Here is a 16,674-nt window from a genome sequence, read left to right on the forward strand (position 1 = left end):
CACCAATGCGACTGTCGACATCACCCTCTAGCTCCAACGTAAAGACTTCGTACAAAAGATAAGTGCCGTTGTGAGCATATACAGCTACCGCGGCCGCTCGGCAGACGTTTCGCCAGACGTTCTGCAGTAGGAGTTCCGGCCAATGATCTCTGATGCCGAAAGGGTTAGAAACACAGTGGGGTTACACGGTTGTAGAATGAGAGGTAATGAATCTTCCTTTCGTCGCATACAATATTGAACGATGTACTTAGTGCACCTTGTCTTGGTATGGCTTATGGGGGTTTAACGTCCCAAAGCGACTCAGGCTGTGAGGGACGCCGCAATGAAGGGCTCCGGAATTTTCGACCACCTGGGGTTCTTTAAGTGCACTGGCATCGCACAGTATACGGACCTCTAGAATTTCGCCTCCATCGAAATTCGACCACCGCGGCCAGGGTCGAACCCGCGTCTTTCGGGTCAGCAGCCGAACGCCTTTACCACTGAGCCACCGCGGCGGCTAGTGCACCGTGTAGGAGAGCCATCGTGTCTTGGTCACGTGCATGTTCGAAAAACTACTTGCCTTGTAGTTGCTCGCGCGTGAGGATGTTTAGTTGTAGTCCGTCTTCTTTATGGAAGGCTATGTCTGAACTATGCACTACACGAAAAGGAAATGATGAGCAGTAGCTGCCCGGCGGTTCGTTCTTGTGATTTCACTGAAAGTCATCGAGTAAAGACTGCGCATGACTAGTGGGTTATTCTTGCGTGGTTCATCCAAGTACAGTTGCGGAGAGGACAGCTCTTCAGCCTTCTCCTCAAACAACACGCTTCCAGGCTTCCGCCCTTCCCCGGGAGCCATGACTAAAACCATGTCGTCGTCCCAGACTGCTGCATGCTGAAACGCCGAGATTGCGTTGACCCCTTGTGTAGGATCACTCATATGTTTACATTCCTGTATCAGCGGAATTTCGGTCTCATTGCCGGCCACATCTTCGTCGGCTTATCGCTGAAGTGTGGCTGCATCGACCGTAGGGTTGAATACTTGTATAGCGTATTGTAACTAAAATCATCACGTCATGGAGTTAAATCGCCCAACGCCCGTATGTAAGCCGTCTTGGCTATTGGTTTGATAAGAACGTTCAACCCATGCTCGAGGTCAGTACCTTTTGGTAGCGACGTAACCATATTGTCCATGGCGACCTCAACGTTTAGTATCGTCTCGCAGATACGATTTTGATCCCCGCGATTCATTAAGCGCCAAATATGCATGAAGATATGAGGCGAATTTCAACGTTCCACAGCCGCGCTCAACGGAGGCAAACTACGTGGGATTGGCGGAAGGACACAACCAGTTGTTTTAAACAAGTGTGGAATCCTGACACGAAGAACAGCACTGAATCTGGGTCAAGCCAACATCAGTAAATTGGGTTTGAGAAAGTTTGAGTTCAGTGATGCCGGCAAAAGTATCAGGTCCTTCTTATCTCAAGGCAGGAACGGTCACAGACCAAACACGTGTATTCAAATGGATTGTCCACAATGTGATTTGTAGCGTTTATAACAGATGGCGCCACCAATTCACCAGATGGGGAGCATTTCGTTCGTAACTCATTCAGATAGGCCTTGGTGCAGCCGACGCATTACTAGTAAGCTGTGTCACTCAATACAGCAGTAATCTGCCTAGAATAAAACAAGTTCGGCAGCCAGAATCAAACGTATTGAGCCTACACCTGCTCTTAACCACTACACCAAGTCCACCTCCTGCATGCAAGTTGCGGCTTTCACTCGTAATTTGGTTGCTTGAGGGAGCAATATGGATTACCTACGCGCTACTCTAGGTACTGTACAGTAACTCTAGTGGAGGCTTCACTCGCCGAGGTTGCGCACACTGCCGCCGTTTTCGGGAATGTCGCTCTTTCTGCTAACCCAGTAAAATAACATTTAGGAAGGGTGGTGCGCTTGTTTTAAAGGAAAGTGCGGCGAGCAGGCGAGAGCGATGAGGCGAAACCAACATGTCTTCACGTTAAGGGAAGGCGATTCAGCTGCGAGCGAGAAGGTGAAAGGATTTGCGTGTGTTGTTGTTCCACGCACCTCTTTCTCTCTTCTTTCATTGACTTCCACACCCCTGCCTCGAGGCAAGCTTGTTGCGTGCGTCTTTCTCTTCCTCGAAAGCAATTAATGTTCACACGCAACGCTTTCCTGTACCGAGCACACTAGGCATATATATATATATATATATATATATATATATATATATATATATATATATATATATATATTTATATATATATTGTGTGTGTGTAACAGCTACTTTCATAATAATAATAATAATTGGTTTTGGGGGAAAGGAAATGGCGCAGTATCTGTCTCATATATCGTTGGACACCTGAACCGTGCCGTAAGGGAAGGGATAAGGGAGGGAGGGAAAGAAGAAAGGAAGAAGAGGTGTCGTAGTGGAGGGCTCCGGAATAATTTCGACCACCTGGGGATCTTTAACGTGCACTGACATCGCACAGCACACGGGCGCCTTAGCGTTTTTCCTCCATAAAAACGCAGCCGCCGCGGTCGGGTTCGAACCACTACTTTCATCAGCAACATCACGTTTTGTGTATTGCCTTGGCCACCAGGGGCACTCGGTATTGCTGCAACTGTCTTGAAATCTGGACGTACAATATAAACACCTGTACAAAAAGCAAAGCCAGACACACCTTTATGTAGATGTAGCCGACGGTATCCCAATGGATGCTAGACTTCGAAAAGCCTTTGGGAGACAGCAAAGAGACGCGCATGCAACATGTGTCTTGTGGTCTACTCTCCCTTCCGTGTTTCTTACTAATCGAGCTGTCATCGGTACGTGCAGGGCAGAGAATGGGGCGAGTTGGTTTTCACTCATCACTTATCTTTAAATTTCCCAGAAAGGCAAAAAGAGAAAATGTCCGTAATGAAACACCGAGCCACGAGTTATGATCTCAGAAGAGCCCTGAGGTGCTTTATCAGAGCTTGCTCTCCCGAACACCTTTGTTTCCCCGACTAACCTCATTTCTATCTTCTACATTCACCAGCTGCCTGTCCCAAGCTGAATGAGGGTGCACAGGCAGGAGATGAAGGAAGTTTGCAAGCGAAGAAATGCTTGAACGTCTTCAGAAAGAGATCATTTTCCTAGATTATATCACTTAATTCTCGAATGCATTTCAGATGAATGCATTGATTCAGGACTGTGCAAGGATCACATGTGAGCATCTCACGGCTGCCGCTGAAAGAAATGACGACATCGATGTCAAGCGGTAAGTGCAGCCGCGGACCTCACATAAAAGGGTAACCTTGTTGTGTATTACACCACCTCCTTATTCTGAATTACTCTGAAAGTGAACTTGGCCAAACAGGAAGAAGTAAATTATAGATACAGCAAGATACACGCGAGAGGAGGAGAAACGAAAGATTTCAAACTTCGTTGAGTGCGACATTTACACTCGAGATTTTTTTTTTCCGTGTTTTACAGTTTAGCGTGTTGCTTTGAAAGCTAGTTCTACAGTTCGTTGCAACGTTATTTATTTACATTTTTCCTATCCGGGATGAAGAATGAGTGATTGATTGAACGACGCTCTCTTTAAGTGATAGCTTACGCAACTCGTCAGCTCGCCATGCTCATGTGCGCCGTAACGCTTGTTCTGCAAACACACGCAGTTGCACCAAAGTTCTGCCGCTAAATTTAGCGGAAGCTGCGGCGTCCTCTAGCGATAGTCTTGGGAGCTCGTCGGACCCCAGAGTGATGTGCGCCATGACGCTTGTAATGGCGCCGCTAGTCTGGCAACAGAGTTTCGCAGCTAAATTTAGCGAACTGGGTGGCACCCTCGGAGGCCTTGTGGGTACTATGCGAACTATCCGTGCGCGTGAAATTCAAACGAGGAAACGTGAAACATCGCGACTAATCAATTTCGATTCATGTGTGCTGTACGTGTGGCCCAGCTAGGTCGTGCTTGGTAAAGCCGACGATTACATTGTACTATTATAAAACGACGCTAAGCATTGCCTAGGTGTCTGTTAATTTTTGAAATGGCCTTTGTGCGCTTTGCTGGAGGCATCACGCGCCTAGCTAAAGTTGACCGTTACTCCCAGCACACGCTCAGTAGCTAGGGAATATACCTCTTAGCTCCTTTTTCGGGGCCGGTAGCATTCCTAACCTAATCGTCTGCAATTTTAAGACTTCGAATTATTTTGTCTCCGTGCTCCAAAAGCGCAGGTGTTGATTTCGTAAAAAACCACGTGCCAATTATTTCTGCCATTTGTGAACACAGAAGTCAGTGACATGCATTTGCTAAGGGTGTGTCAGTGACGGTCTACAAGGAGCCGCGAAGACTCAGAGAATGAAAAAGAGGTTAGGTTACCTCTGCTGTATACAAATTCGACTGTATGTTTGTACAGATAGATAATCCTCGGGCACTATCTTACATACCCATATTTTTTCTCGCACTTACCTTTTTTTCGATCATTCAGTGCCTCCTCGGTGCATCTACTTTCGATGAGCTCGGGAACGGTGGTTCTACAAGTGTGAACGTTTTGACGTTGACGACCTAAAAATTTTTAAGTTGACAACTCACTTTATTCCCTCCTAACTTTGCAGGTTCTACGGCCACTACTCGCTGGACGTGATAGCGAGATGCGCGTTTGGGACCAAAGTGGACTCCCACACGGATGCCACCAACGAGTTCGTGGCGCAAGCCAACAAGGCATTCTCGGCAAGATTATCATGGAAGGTGCTTCTCGCAGGTACAGTCCTCTGCTCAAGTGCATTTTATTCACTGCCTAACGATATTGGCGACATGAATCCAGCTGAGCTAGGTGTCAACGTCGATAAGACGCTCAAGAAACTCGCTCTTTGCCGATAGGTTGCATTAGAAAAATGAATGATAAAAGCAGGTGGAACTCATCAACGGTAATGTCCCTCCGACTAACGATACATCCCCACTTCGGAAGCAGACGTAAACGTGATTACTTTCTATGACATAAATTACAAAACTCATGTTTTCTTGCCATAGTTGTTAAGGTAACGCTGATGCGTTCTGTTCAAGAGGCCGCTAACTCACTGAAAGGAACTTCACGAAATTCGCTGTAATAATAAAAAGTTCTTGTAAAGACTGGAGGATAATTTGATCTGAAGCGTTGAGTTCATTCTGTGAAAAAGATACCAAGACTCGCACAACAACGTTTTTCAAACTGTAAATTATTGTCATTTGGTCCAAAGCACAAATAGATGACAATTTTGTACAACACCTGCTGTTTATTTCAGATGGACGCAGATTACACCATGAGGTTATATCTTCCTTATTAAAGGGGCTGCGAAACACCGCTTGAACGGATGCCGGTTACACTTCATATAGATTCTTTATGTCACACATATGTTGACTCCAAAAACAATTACTAGAATCGATGCATAAGGACGGGAGTTATGCAATGAAGAAATTTCAAAATTCAAGCAAATAAAACACTGCCCTCAACTCGGTTTTCGCGCAGCTTCCCATTCCCATTTCACTCTCCCAATGACGACACTTAGTGCGACAAATCAAAACAGCCTATCTGAGCACTTGTCGGAAGTTTGCACTCCATGGTTGCCTGTGCATCCGCCGCGGTGGCTCAGTGGTTAAAGCGCTCGACTACTGATCCGGAGTTCCCGGGTTCGAACTCGACCGCGGCGGCTGCGTTTTTATGGAGGAAAAACTCTAAGGTGCTCGTGTGCTGTGCAATGCCAGTGCACGTCAAAGATCCCCAGGTGGTCGAAATTATTCCGGAGGCCTCCACTACGGCACCTCTTCTTCCTTTCTTCTTTCACTCTCTCCTTTATCCGTTCCCTTATGGCGCGGTTCAGGTGTCCAACGATAAATGAGACAGATACTGCGCCATTTTCTTTCCCATACAACCAAATATTATTATTATTATTATTATTATTATTATTATTATTATTATTATTATTATTATTATTATTATTATTATTATTATTATTATTATTATTATTATTATTATTACCTGTTCTCTGTAACTCGCTCATGCCAAGGCTGGCAGTGCCGTTTGCATGGTTACAACAACCATGTGAATGCCCAGCTGACCCAGCGATGCTTCCTCGTCACGTCGACGGCGCGGAAGGCAGCACTGACCAGTGACGTTCCCTTACTTATGGATCCGAACTCGAGTGCGAGGTACTGCGACGGTGTGACAGCCTGCGCAAGATACCAGACACATTTAGCATAGCGCGTACCGCTACTGCTAACCGCCAACCATCGCCCGTCGCTCCTAGCGCGCTGGTTGGTCACGGCGAGCAAGTAGCGCGCGCTGTTGACGGGAACGTGGCGCCATCTGGCTCCGCGGCCCGGTGATCCTCCACAAGCACACGATGCGCACTGCATGCTAAATGTGAAACGAACGCATCCTTCCTTGGGACCGCCTGCTAAATGTGAAACGAACACATCCTTCCTTGGGACCGAAACGAACGCTTATAGAGTGCAATGGCTCGATCGAATCGATTCCGCAAAGTCGCTCTCAGATACATAGAGAGTAGCCATAAGTGTTGAGTGCAAGGTCGTAGGATGTTTACAGAGAGGCGCAAAGTCCTTAGATGCAAAAAGCAGCCAGAGCCTCTGGTGGTGTATTTTTGTTTTGCTTGCTTTACAGTGATTTTATCTAGGGCAAAAAAGTTGGTTTTGTTAATGCAATATAAAACACAGAAACTTGACAAGACGTACCTCTAGTTATTAACACAACTTCCAGTATATTTACTCTTTTTCCAAGTATCAAGATCGCACTAAGTGATATCATATCCGCTGCTGAAAACCGCCACTGTATAATCACACCGTCAGCACCACGAAGTTGTTTTTGCGAGCGAATTAAAATATTAAAAACCTCAATATATGCGGTACGACCGATGCTAATAGCATCACTATAACTCATTCTATGCAACCAAGAGGCAAAACAATGCACTGAAAATGTGTTCCGGGCCCCTTTAAGTTCATTCCTGCATAAACAAGACTTATGTTGAAATCGGATATCGAAATGCTAATTACAGCTTAGCAGCTTTAATCGTTCTAGCAGCCATATTTTATCCAACACTCGGAATTGTATTTTCAGGGCTACACGGGGCTAAAATGAAGCTATAGATGATAATTGTCAGCTGTTTTTTTCTGGAAAACAAAGTTCTGGGTATGCTTTGTTACCTCATTTCTATCTTTTGCTTCAAACGCAACCAATTTCAAATTAATAGACCAACGCCGTGTATACAAGCAAAGGTGGCGCTCGCAGACACTAGAGCAGACGCGGCGGTAAAAGTTTAGGTTTCCAACTTTTGGAATGCGTGGAAGCAAAAGTTTTCAAAGCAGTTTTCTGATTTCACAGTGCATCTATGATGCCGCCCCTTCATGACGAGTAACAAAGTGTATCCTAGAACCGATTTTGAAAACATTAGACGTCATTTTTGAGCCGTTGTATTCTTAAAACAGTGCGTTACGTGCACCTGCGGGTGATTCCTGCCTGGGGGTACAGAACGGTAGCAGGGCCCATTGAAATCATGTAAGCAAAACTTTCAGAAATAGATATTTTTCTCGTGTCACAGAGTACCCATGGAGGCTGCTCTTTGTTAGCAGTTGGCGAATACTTTAAATAAGAGTGCGCCCAAGTATCCTTCGTCATTTCGAAGCAATCTCTTTAAAACGCCACGATAAATCTGTGTTATGAAGCCGAACATACCCCCAAACGATGTTTCCTTTTGGCTGGGTGTTTCCCCGAATCGCACAAGCTTCTTGTGTAGGCTGACATGCTGCCGCATGCGACACATTTGCTCAGTGATGCAGTTGTTAGAAGTTAGCGCGACACACAGATGTTCATGCTTTATAAATGAAAAGCAGCACTCGGTCACGAAAATCACGGCAAGACAAAAGTGACAGTGGGATTCTTACGTGCACTGATACTGCAGTTCAGCAAACCTTCGATGGCTTCGCCTGTATATAAGCAGCCTCGAAGACAAACAAGTGAACTCGGAATATTATAGGGAATGGGAGTAGGCCGGCAGCTTGCCGTTTGCTGTGGTTAGTTACATTAGCCATATTTCTCCTTACATTAGTACGTCATCACAACCACTGCTATTATTTTTACTTTGCACCATCTCTACGCAGCACGTGCCAATTACTGGCAACTGGTAAGAAAACGTAAACTTCAGTAGGTAGAAAAGCTTCAATAGCCGATAATGTTCATGGCCAAACGTAGCGTGAAACTGGACACAGCAGGTGCAGCGTTCGTCGCGTGGTTTCTTTTGCTACGTGCAATTCAGCGGGGCTTTTGAAGAACTTGAGCATCTCTACTTTTGTCAGCTGACCTGCACCTAGAGACGAAAATGTAGTGGCTTGCTCCTTCTTTACCAGCGTGAATGTTCTCAATGCGTCGATCTCTTTTTCAGTACTTTTTCCTTGGCTGGCAACAGTTTTTCGGCTCAGGCTTGGGAGCTGGAGCGATCCATTCGAATACTTCGGCAACGTTTCCAAGCGTATCATCAGCCAGAGACGCCAGAATGGTCAGGTATGGCAATCGGTTCCTTTCGTATTCGTTTTCTGTATCCATGTGGAACGTTATGTAAGGTATTATGAATCATTTGTATTTAAAAGTCAAATGGAACGAAACTTTTCGTTGCATACAGAACAGCACGTTCATGATCACCTGCCTTGCGCACGATGAACTATGCCCGAAAATCTTCCCCTTTTTTCAGCGCCAGGAAGATTTCCTCCAGCTCATGATGGACGCCCAGGACGGCAAACTGTCTGCAAGTTCTGAGACTTCGTCCGAGCTGGAAAGCAAGCTGTTCGATGTCGACTCGGATGCAAAGCTGGAAACAACTGCTTCCACAAAACGTATATATCAAGTTGCTTTCAGCGAATTCTTGCAATCTCCTTACATCGCTCCAAAGAACAGGGCCTCTCGGGGGAAAAGGTGCCAGCGTCGCATGCTGTAACCAAAAACTCTTAAGCTCACGTACTGCCTAAGACTAATATTATGCGGGAGGACTTGGGCTACAAGTGCTTGTGGGCCCATGTGGGTACGCGCCAAACCTACCCGGTCTGAACGAACCTAACATAACCCAACCAGCACAGTTGAAGACAGCTAAACCTCACCTAACCTAAGTCTGTGACTATGCATCCCTGCTAGTCCTATGTCATAAAATCATCATGGGCCAATGGGTAAACGCTTTCCTGAATGTACCGTTTTGGTTATGTGCTCTAAGAGGGCACAGAAGGGCACATTCTCGTCGGAGTTCGATACAGATGTCGCTTTGGATTCTTCGAAACACTGAAAGAGGGGGAGTTTATTTTGTCAGAGAAGATCGTGTAGTTATGGAAGTGAGTCCATTGTGGAAAACCACGCAGTTTGAAGGCACATAAAGACTGTAAGCAGTCACGAATGATGCGAAACTTGACGGAGCCGTTTCCTAACTTTCCTGTGCGTAAAGTATTTTTGCGGCTTCTCCAGACATACCAAGTTGTTGGGACTGAAAGAGGGAGTGTATTCCAATGCGTTCATTTAAAGGGTTATATGTGCCAATTAGCGTGACACACGGGGAAAGGGCACGGAATTACACAGCTCAGAATATTTAGTTTACACGTATCTGTGAAAGTGACAGCAAGGCATAAGGAGATTTGCACGACACGCGCCATGTAAATCCTAGGCCTCTACTGTTTCTATGCTGTATATTCTTGGTGGTCGCATTTGCGCTCCGCTTTTCCAGTAAGTGTGGTGAATTTAAGTGGTGTGTCTGGTTGTACGAACTGCTCAACAGAGGCTGAAGCCAGAACTGACATATTTTCAAGCGAAGAGGGATGGACGTGTCTTTGATGCGTAGCGGAATGAGCGCTTTCTATGCATTTTCTTCAATCTTGCTGAAGTTGACCATTACGTCGCACTTAATCTTACTGAATATAAACACGAGGGGTCAAACTGAATGATAACCGTATGAACCTTTCGTACGCCCGCCTCCCCTCCATGTACTGCGCGTGTTCACTGCGGACAACGAGCCACTGACAGAATTACGTGGACCATATATGCGAGCATGCGCACTCAAAATACCTGGTACAACATTTCTTGCCTTTTAGTGTTCTATAGAGAGGAAAGTAACGATAACGTAACCGCAAGCTGGACAAAGTGCAGTCCCATGATATTAAATTTCTTGTAACGTCCCCTGCCGCACTTTAACTGCAGTTATTTTCTCTTTAGTTGTGCTGCTTGTGCCTATCAAACATTGAAGAATCATTATGCTGATGTCTCCCTTGGGATGCTGGTTGACTTTTCGCCACTGACTTCTCCCCACGAGGTCTGACGGAACTAGAGGCGCTGGCTCAGTGCGTCCTGTTTTTCCTTGCGGGCCAGGAGACTACCTCGTCAACTCTGGCCTTCGCCGTCTACCTTCTCGCCCTACACCCCGAAGCGCAGGAGAAGCTCAGAAGGGAAGTGGACGACTGCATGGCGAAACATGCAAGTGTCCTCTTCTGTCTGCGTGAATGAGTGGCGTCAAATGTGCGAGCTCTTTTTTTTTCTGACATTCCTGCAACTCATGCAAGGTAACTTGGTTCGTCAGTCAGCTTACGATGATGTAAACGTTTTTTTCTTCAAATTTTGCCAATTTTTTTCCTGTTCGTCTTCGAAAGAAACAGCACACCAAAAGAACGGCTCGCACGCGCGCAAATGCATCCCTGGGTGTGTGCGCTGGTTTTTTTTTTTGTTCTGATATTGCACTTACGTCTTATCTTATTAGCGCTACACTATAGAAACAAGCACAAATCGGGGCGTTTCTTAAGCGTACTGTGCTTAAATTGCCTTTGCCCTAGCTCCAGAAACGTTCTTATTGATGATTAACGGAACCAGGAGCATGGCAGCCGTGGAGCATGGAAGCTCAGCCCTCGTTAGGCTGTTTTGTGTTTTGCGCCTTCACTGAGGGATCAAGAATTATGATCATACTTTTTGGTATTCAAACTCCTGAATAGAATACCAGCATAGTGCGCAAATGGGAGTTCGCCATATCCGCGTTGGGGACGGGCCTCTTGTAAATTTCCACACTGCTGTCACTGCCATGTGGTCGAACAACGAACCCTAATTACATCGTTCTTAAAGCATGCAATGGCATTCAGTGGTGAAAGAAAAAACATTGGATACTCGTCTCTGTGACAAAAGGAAGGCCGCACCACGTCACCTAACATTTCCCTTTTCATGCCGAAATCGGAAGCCAAATTAATGACAATTTGGAAGTTCGCTGCCGATGCAGGTACCCGCGTGCTGTTTAGAGCAGCGTTTAAAAAGAAAACAAAAGCAGGTTGAAATTCTAATACGATCGTATTCTTGCGTTTTTCGTTCTCAGGGTAAAGAGCCAGACTTGGACGTCATATCTAGAATGAAGTACATGCATTGCGTGGTATCAGAAACGCTTCGCTTGTATCCGCCCGCAACGAGGTGAGTAGCGATATTTGTCATTTTTGACTAGAAAGTATGAAGAAATCTACATAATCTTTGTTATTTAAGTTCTCCATTTCACTGTTTAGTTTTACATTTAAAAATTTGAGCCGAATGTTTCATTTCATCTGTTTATTTTTCATAAATTACACGAGGAGGGGCTTGGAAAAACCTGCACGGGGCAGCTTGAAATACCCACGACCCCAAGTTACGCAAGGCTGTAATGGCAAACAGACATAGGCTACTTAGAACCAAAACTAATCAGCAACTCAAATTAATTGCACAATAAAAGAGGCACATATATTTCACTACACACAGAAACAAAGAAACTAAAGAAAGTGCACTGAAATACATAGAAGATATTAAACATCGTAAAAACGAAACAATTACAAAGAAGAACTAGCCAGACAATCATTTGTCGAACATAAGTATGTTCATTCACGAAAAAGCATACACTGGATACAAACAGAACATTATTTCAAGGAAATGATTTTTCTAAGGTGTTTCAATGATGATCCTGATACGTCAACATTTTGCGTGTTCAGTTAAGAGGACAAGCCCAGAAAATCTGGTGAAATGCTACAACTTTTTCATAAACCTCGAAGTTGAAGAAAAATTTATCATGTGCGGCGGCTGCAACCCAAAACCATCATCTACTTCCACTCAAGCGCAAAAGGCTATAGCTGTGCAGGTTTTTAGAAACTTATACCGCAGCGGTGGCCAAGTGGTTGAGCATCCTCCTCGCATGCGGGAGGTGCGGGGTTCGATCCCCAGTGCCGCCGGGTACCCACCGGTGATACAATGGGTACAAGCTTTCCCCTGGTCTGGTGCTCGGCTTATTTAGGGTGAAATGCTTGGGAAATGGGTCTTCGACCCCACCTTGAGAATTTGAAAAATACCTTGTGCCATGGCGCTCTTTGGCCATAGATGCCCTTGCGCCATAAAAATCCATCATCATCGTTTTTAGAAACTTCAAGTTTTAAAAAAAAATCCTCCTCGTCCAGGGACCCAACTACAGACCTCTGCGAACGCCTTTTTTTTTATGGAACATGGCCCAGCGAGTCTATACGAAAGGTGGCAACACGTTAGCGTTTTAAAACTGAAGAACTTCAGAAAATGTCATTGACCATGGAGTGTACAGTGAGTTCCTTGTCCTGCCGTTCGCAGCAGCGCCCTGCGCTGAGCATCTCGCTTGCGTATCTGGAGGGCTGTGGCCTCTCGAACGCACTTAATAACCTTCTTATGTCGCCATTTGGAATGCCTAGTCTTAAATACATGCTCACGTCTACAATTTTTTTAGAGATTTTTAAATGAAATATTTCTTTACTCGTTTCTACTAACACCTTTCTCTAAACATTCCCTCCTCGCAGAGTCGCGTGTCGGAGGTTTCAAGCACTACATAGGCGAAAATCTTCGTATCAATACTGAACTTTTTCTTTGACGCACATTATTTAATGGGTTTTGACAAGAGTGTTGTGGTTAACTAAATATGATTTATTTTTCATTTTCATCAGGTTAGAACGGTCCGGCTACGACGACTATGTCCTTGGCGACACCGGCATCAAGGTTCTGAAAACATGCTCCATTGTGATCCCGGTTTATGCGATGCACCGCGATCCTGAGCTGTTTCCCGACCCGGACAGTTTCAAGCCGGAGAGGTAGACATCACTCACTGCATGCGCCCGCAGTATTTACCCATTAGCCATCATTCATTGTTATCGTGTAATTTTGCGATAAAAAGGCCGAGCGGCATCAACTGTCCGCATTATGGAGCCCTCTGTAACTCGCACTTAACTAAACGGGGGGTGACTGAGAACTATGTAACTGAGAAAAACTGAGCATGCGACAAATGACGTCCTCATTAACTTCAAAAAGAGTACGGAATTTGCGAACTTATGAGAAAGGCAGCAGCTTGCAGTGCTCGCTCTACTATAAGTTATGTTCACGCGATCACATTTGAATTATCAGTTTATAATTTATATCCTTCAGCGTAAATCACAAAGCTCACTTTTGGTAAAAAACGATTAATCTTGTCCGCATTGCAAGTGTTACCAGAAAAATGTGCGGTGTATGGAGTGTGCACAAATAAAACAATAATCTCAGCGGCCATATTTTAAGACGGAATTTTAGTAGAGGGATGATCATTTCTTGACAGTGGGGTAGAGGATTTTGAATGACTTATGGCCACAAGAATAATGAGAGCAAAATATCTTAAACCCGGAATAGCTGAATTTGGCTAATTTCTTGCATAGAGAGTCGAGGTTCACCATTTCTGCCATCGTTAAGTAAAAAAAAAAAAGAGAAGTGCTTCAAATTTTGGTTCCCGCGATATAATTCTTTATGATGACAGTGCCGCCGTGGTGGTTTGGTGGTTATGCCACTCTGATGCTGACCCGAAAAACGCGGGTTCGATCCAGGCCGCAGCGGTCGAATTTCGATGGAGGCGAAATTCTAGAGGCCCGTGTGCTGTGCGATGTCAGTGCACGTAAAAGAACCCCAGGTGGTCAAAATTTCCGGAGTCCTTCACTACGGCGTCCCTCATAGCCCGAGTCGCTTTGGGACGTAAACACCCATAAACCATAAGCCATCTTTATGATGGCATTCTAAAGTACACAATGAAGTCCTGCACTCTAGAAATAGAAGTTTGCGCGAGGTCCTTATATGTAAACGGGCGGCTGCAATGGGCTGAAAACGCCTACCGCGAAATTAATCAAGTGCTAAACGCTCTGCCGGCTGCAATAAGGCACGGAACGAAGATTGCAAGATGCACTCAGTTAAGACGGAAGCGTATACATCGGCACGCAGCGAGCGTCACTGCTGCCCTTCTTGCTCCAATAGGAATTATCGCGTGGCACAATTGATAGTGGCGGTACGTGACTGGCACGTCGGCAGAAATGATAGCGTTGCCGCTCCGATAACCGAGCGTTTCACCGCGAACAATTTGCCACTCGCGTTTTTCCCGCCAGTGTGTCAACACCGAAAATCTCGGCCCTGTCGCTCTTGGCTGGTGGCTGCATAAAATTTGACGCTCACGATCGGAAGGTTTTTCTGCAGCCTCACCTGCAAATTTATTTTTGAAAAACGATTCTTTGACTGATTTACTGATTGGCTGGAGCATGATTTTGCTGTTTCCGTTTGCACTGCGCAGATTCAGCGATGATAACGTAGAGTCGATACGGCCGTACACCTACTTTCCTTTTGGTGCTGGACCGAGGAACTGCATTGGTATGCGTCTGGCTCTGCAGTCTGTCAAGCTGTGTCTACTTCACTCACTGCACAACGTCCAGTTTGTGCGTACAGAGAAAACGCAGGTAAGAAGAAAAACCCTTTTGTCAAAAAGACTACTGTGAACTTGTAGTTCTAACGTAAGGTAAATGTTCCCATGAACATGACCCTCGGGTCAATCGTGCCGTATTGAACCAATTTTCGCTGCGACGAACTAAGCTCACCCATCACCTTTTCATAATCTTTATCATCGTAATCATTTACATGACTTCTTTCAATCACCCGCTGTCATAGTCCCTCGGCGTGATTGCCCTTACAAAGTCAAATTCCCAGCGTGTCATTCAGCTCTTAATGCACGATAATTGATACCCCGAACCGTAGTTGAATGGAATAACCTGCCATCACATGTTGCTACTTAAGTTTACGCCAATAAATTTCATCAAATGTTGCGTACTTATATTTCAACGTGACGTCGCCGAGTACCGTTTATATCTTTTTGGATTTTTCTAATTATTTTGTTCGCTATTCTTTTTTTTCTTCGTATTTTTCCTTTGTATCCTGAATGCCAGGCGTTGATTTTCTGAGAGTATTTCAAAATTTGTCTTCCTTTTCCAAATTTCTTTTCTCTTTTAATTGTGGTCTTAATTCAAATATTACTGGTTTGCGTATCTAGTGTCAGTGTCTCAATTCCTGCTGCATTTAGAATTCGTAGAATTTGCTATTATAGTGCGTTTCGTATGATTCCCAATGTAATACCTTCTTAGAGCGACTTTAGGGGCAATTTAATAAATTTGAATAAATTCCGTCAGTTTTACACAGGCGATGAGCGACCTTTCACTTATATACTTCATTTAGGCCATGAATTGACATGAACGGAACAATTCATTAATGATACATCGGCGTACATCATACGAATCTCTGTACGCCCTTCAGCCTGTCACTGTTGCATATGAGCCTGGGAGTATTGTAGGTTGCACAACTCAGCCACAAAGAATAGTCATGCTGCACAACAATACTGTCGTATATTTAGAGCGCAGAGCTCCGACTAACATGCGTCCACGCATCATGCGTTCTGTCAGGACCTGATGAAACATTGCAGACGACGAATGAATAAAAGGGTATCGCCAATGGTACAGTGTCAATAAGAACTACTTACCCCAAAACGCACGTCTTGCCAAAGTGGACTGATGTGCGTACGCTGCATACAAAACAAAGGGAAATGATAGCCTCGAGCAAAATCGTGCAGTTGGTTCTGCAGGCACCTCGCGATGAGGTTTCTGTTAACTCAGTATGACGACTTATTTTACCAATAATCCAGAGCGTTGGGCGGTAATGCATAAGTGCATATAAAATGAATTACCAATAGCGGAAAACCTTCAAAATAAGCTTTCTTATGTTTGAAGTTCAACGAGGCTTTAACTTACACTTTTTCTTGAATTTCTTGCAGGTACCTCTGAAAATTAAGAAAGGACTCGGTGTTCTGACCGCGGAAGACATAACCGTTGGAATACGTAGAAGGGCTGACCAAAAGTCTCAATAAATGGTCTTGCCGAAGCGCAGAAGAACATACTCTGTTGAGTATGTGTGTACTCAAATAAATGTTTCGTAGGAATAAAGCATTTCAGGAAAAGCGGTGGTGATGCATGGCATATTCTTTTTGAAAACGTTTAGTTGCACGGTGAATCAATGACAAAGACATCCTGTCCCTGAGGACGGGGATAGCGCTTCGGTTTCAGCCGCGGCCCCCCATATTTTGATCGAATTAAAATGCAAAGAGCTTGTGAACTCTCATTTTGGTGAATGTTGGACAACGCCGAATTTTCAAAATTAAGCAAGTAAGCTATTTCGGCTTGTCCCATAGCCTGTCATTCATCTGCTGCAAATAAACATTCTATAATTTTTTTCATATTTCCAAGCCATGGTTGACCTTTCAATATGGCTGCAGTTTAGCTGCGCTTAAAGGGGCTCTAATAAAGTTGCGGTATGCCTGGGATGTTAAAGCAC

The 16,674-nt window shown here is 44.8% G+C and overlaps 1 protein-coding gene across 1 annotated transcript in view; it reads left to right on the plus strand.

Annotated features, from left to right (window-relative positions):
- The window catches only part of LOC144095267 (uncharacterized), a 113,715-nt gene extending 97,412 nt beyond the window's left edge, over positions 1 to 16,303 (plus strand). Inside the window, exons 20-28 of the mRNA XM_077629045.1 lie at positions 3,169 to 3,257; positions 4,595 to 4,740; positions 8,411 to 8,529; positions 8,717 to 8,858; positions 10,313 to 10,473; positions 11,354 to 11,445; positions 12,960 to 13,103; positions 14,594 to 14,756; positions 16,118 to 16,303. Of these exons, the coding sequence (XP_077485171.1) occupies positions 3,169 to 3,257; positions 4,595 to 4,740; positions 8,411 to 8,529; positions 8,717 to 8,858; positions 10,313 to 10,473; positions 11,354 to 11,445; positions 12,960 to 13,103; positions 14,594 to 14,756; positions 16,118 to 16,210 (1,149 nt within the window). The 3' untranslated portion in view covers positions 16,211 to 16,303. The remainder of the gene's footprint in view (positions 1 to 3,168; positions 3,258 to 4,594; positions 4,741 to 8,410; positions 8,530 to 8,716; positions 8,859 to 10,312; positions 10,474 to 11,353; positions 11,446 to 12,959; positions 13,104 to 14,593; positions 14,757 to 16,117) is intronic.
- The last annotated feature ends 371 nt before the right edge of the window (positions 16,304 to 16,674 follow it).

The sequence above is a fragment of the Amblyomma americanum genome, chromosome 6, assembly GCF_052857255.1.
Source record: "Amblyomma americanum isolate KBUSLIRL-KWMA chromosome 6, ASM5285725v1, whole genome shotgun sequence".
NCBI lineage: Eukaryota > Metazoa > Arthropoda > Arachnida > Ixodida > Ixodidae > Amblyomma > Amblyomma americanum.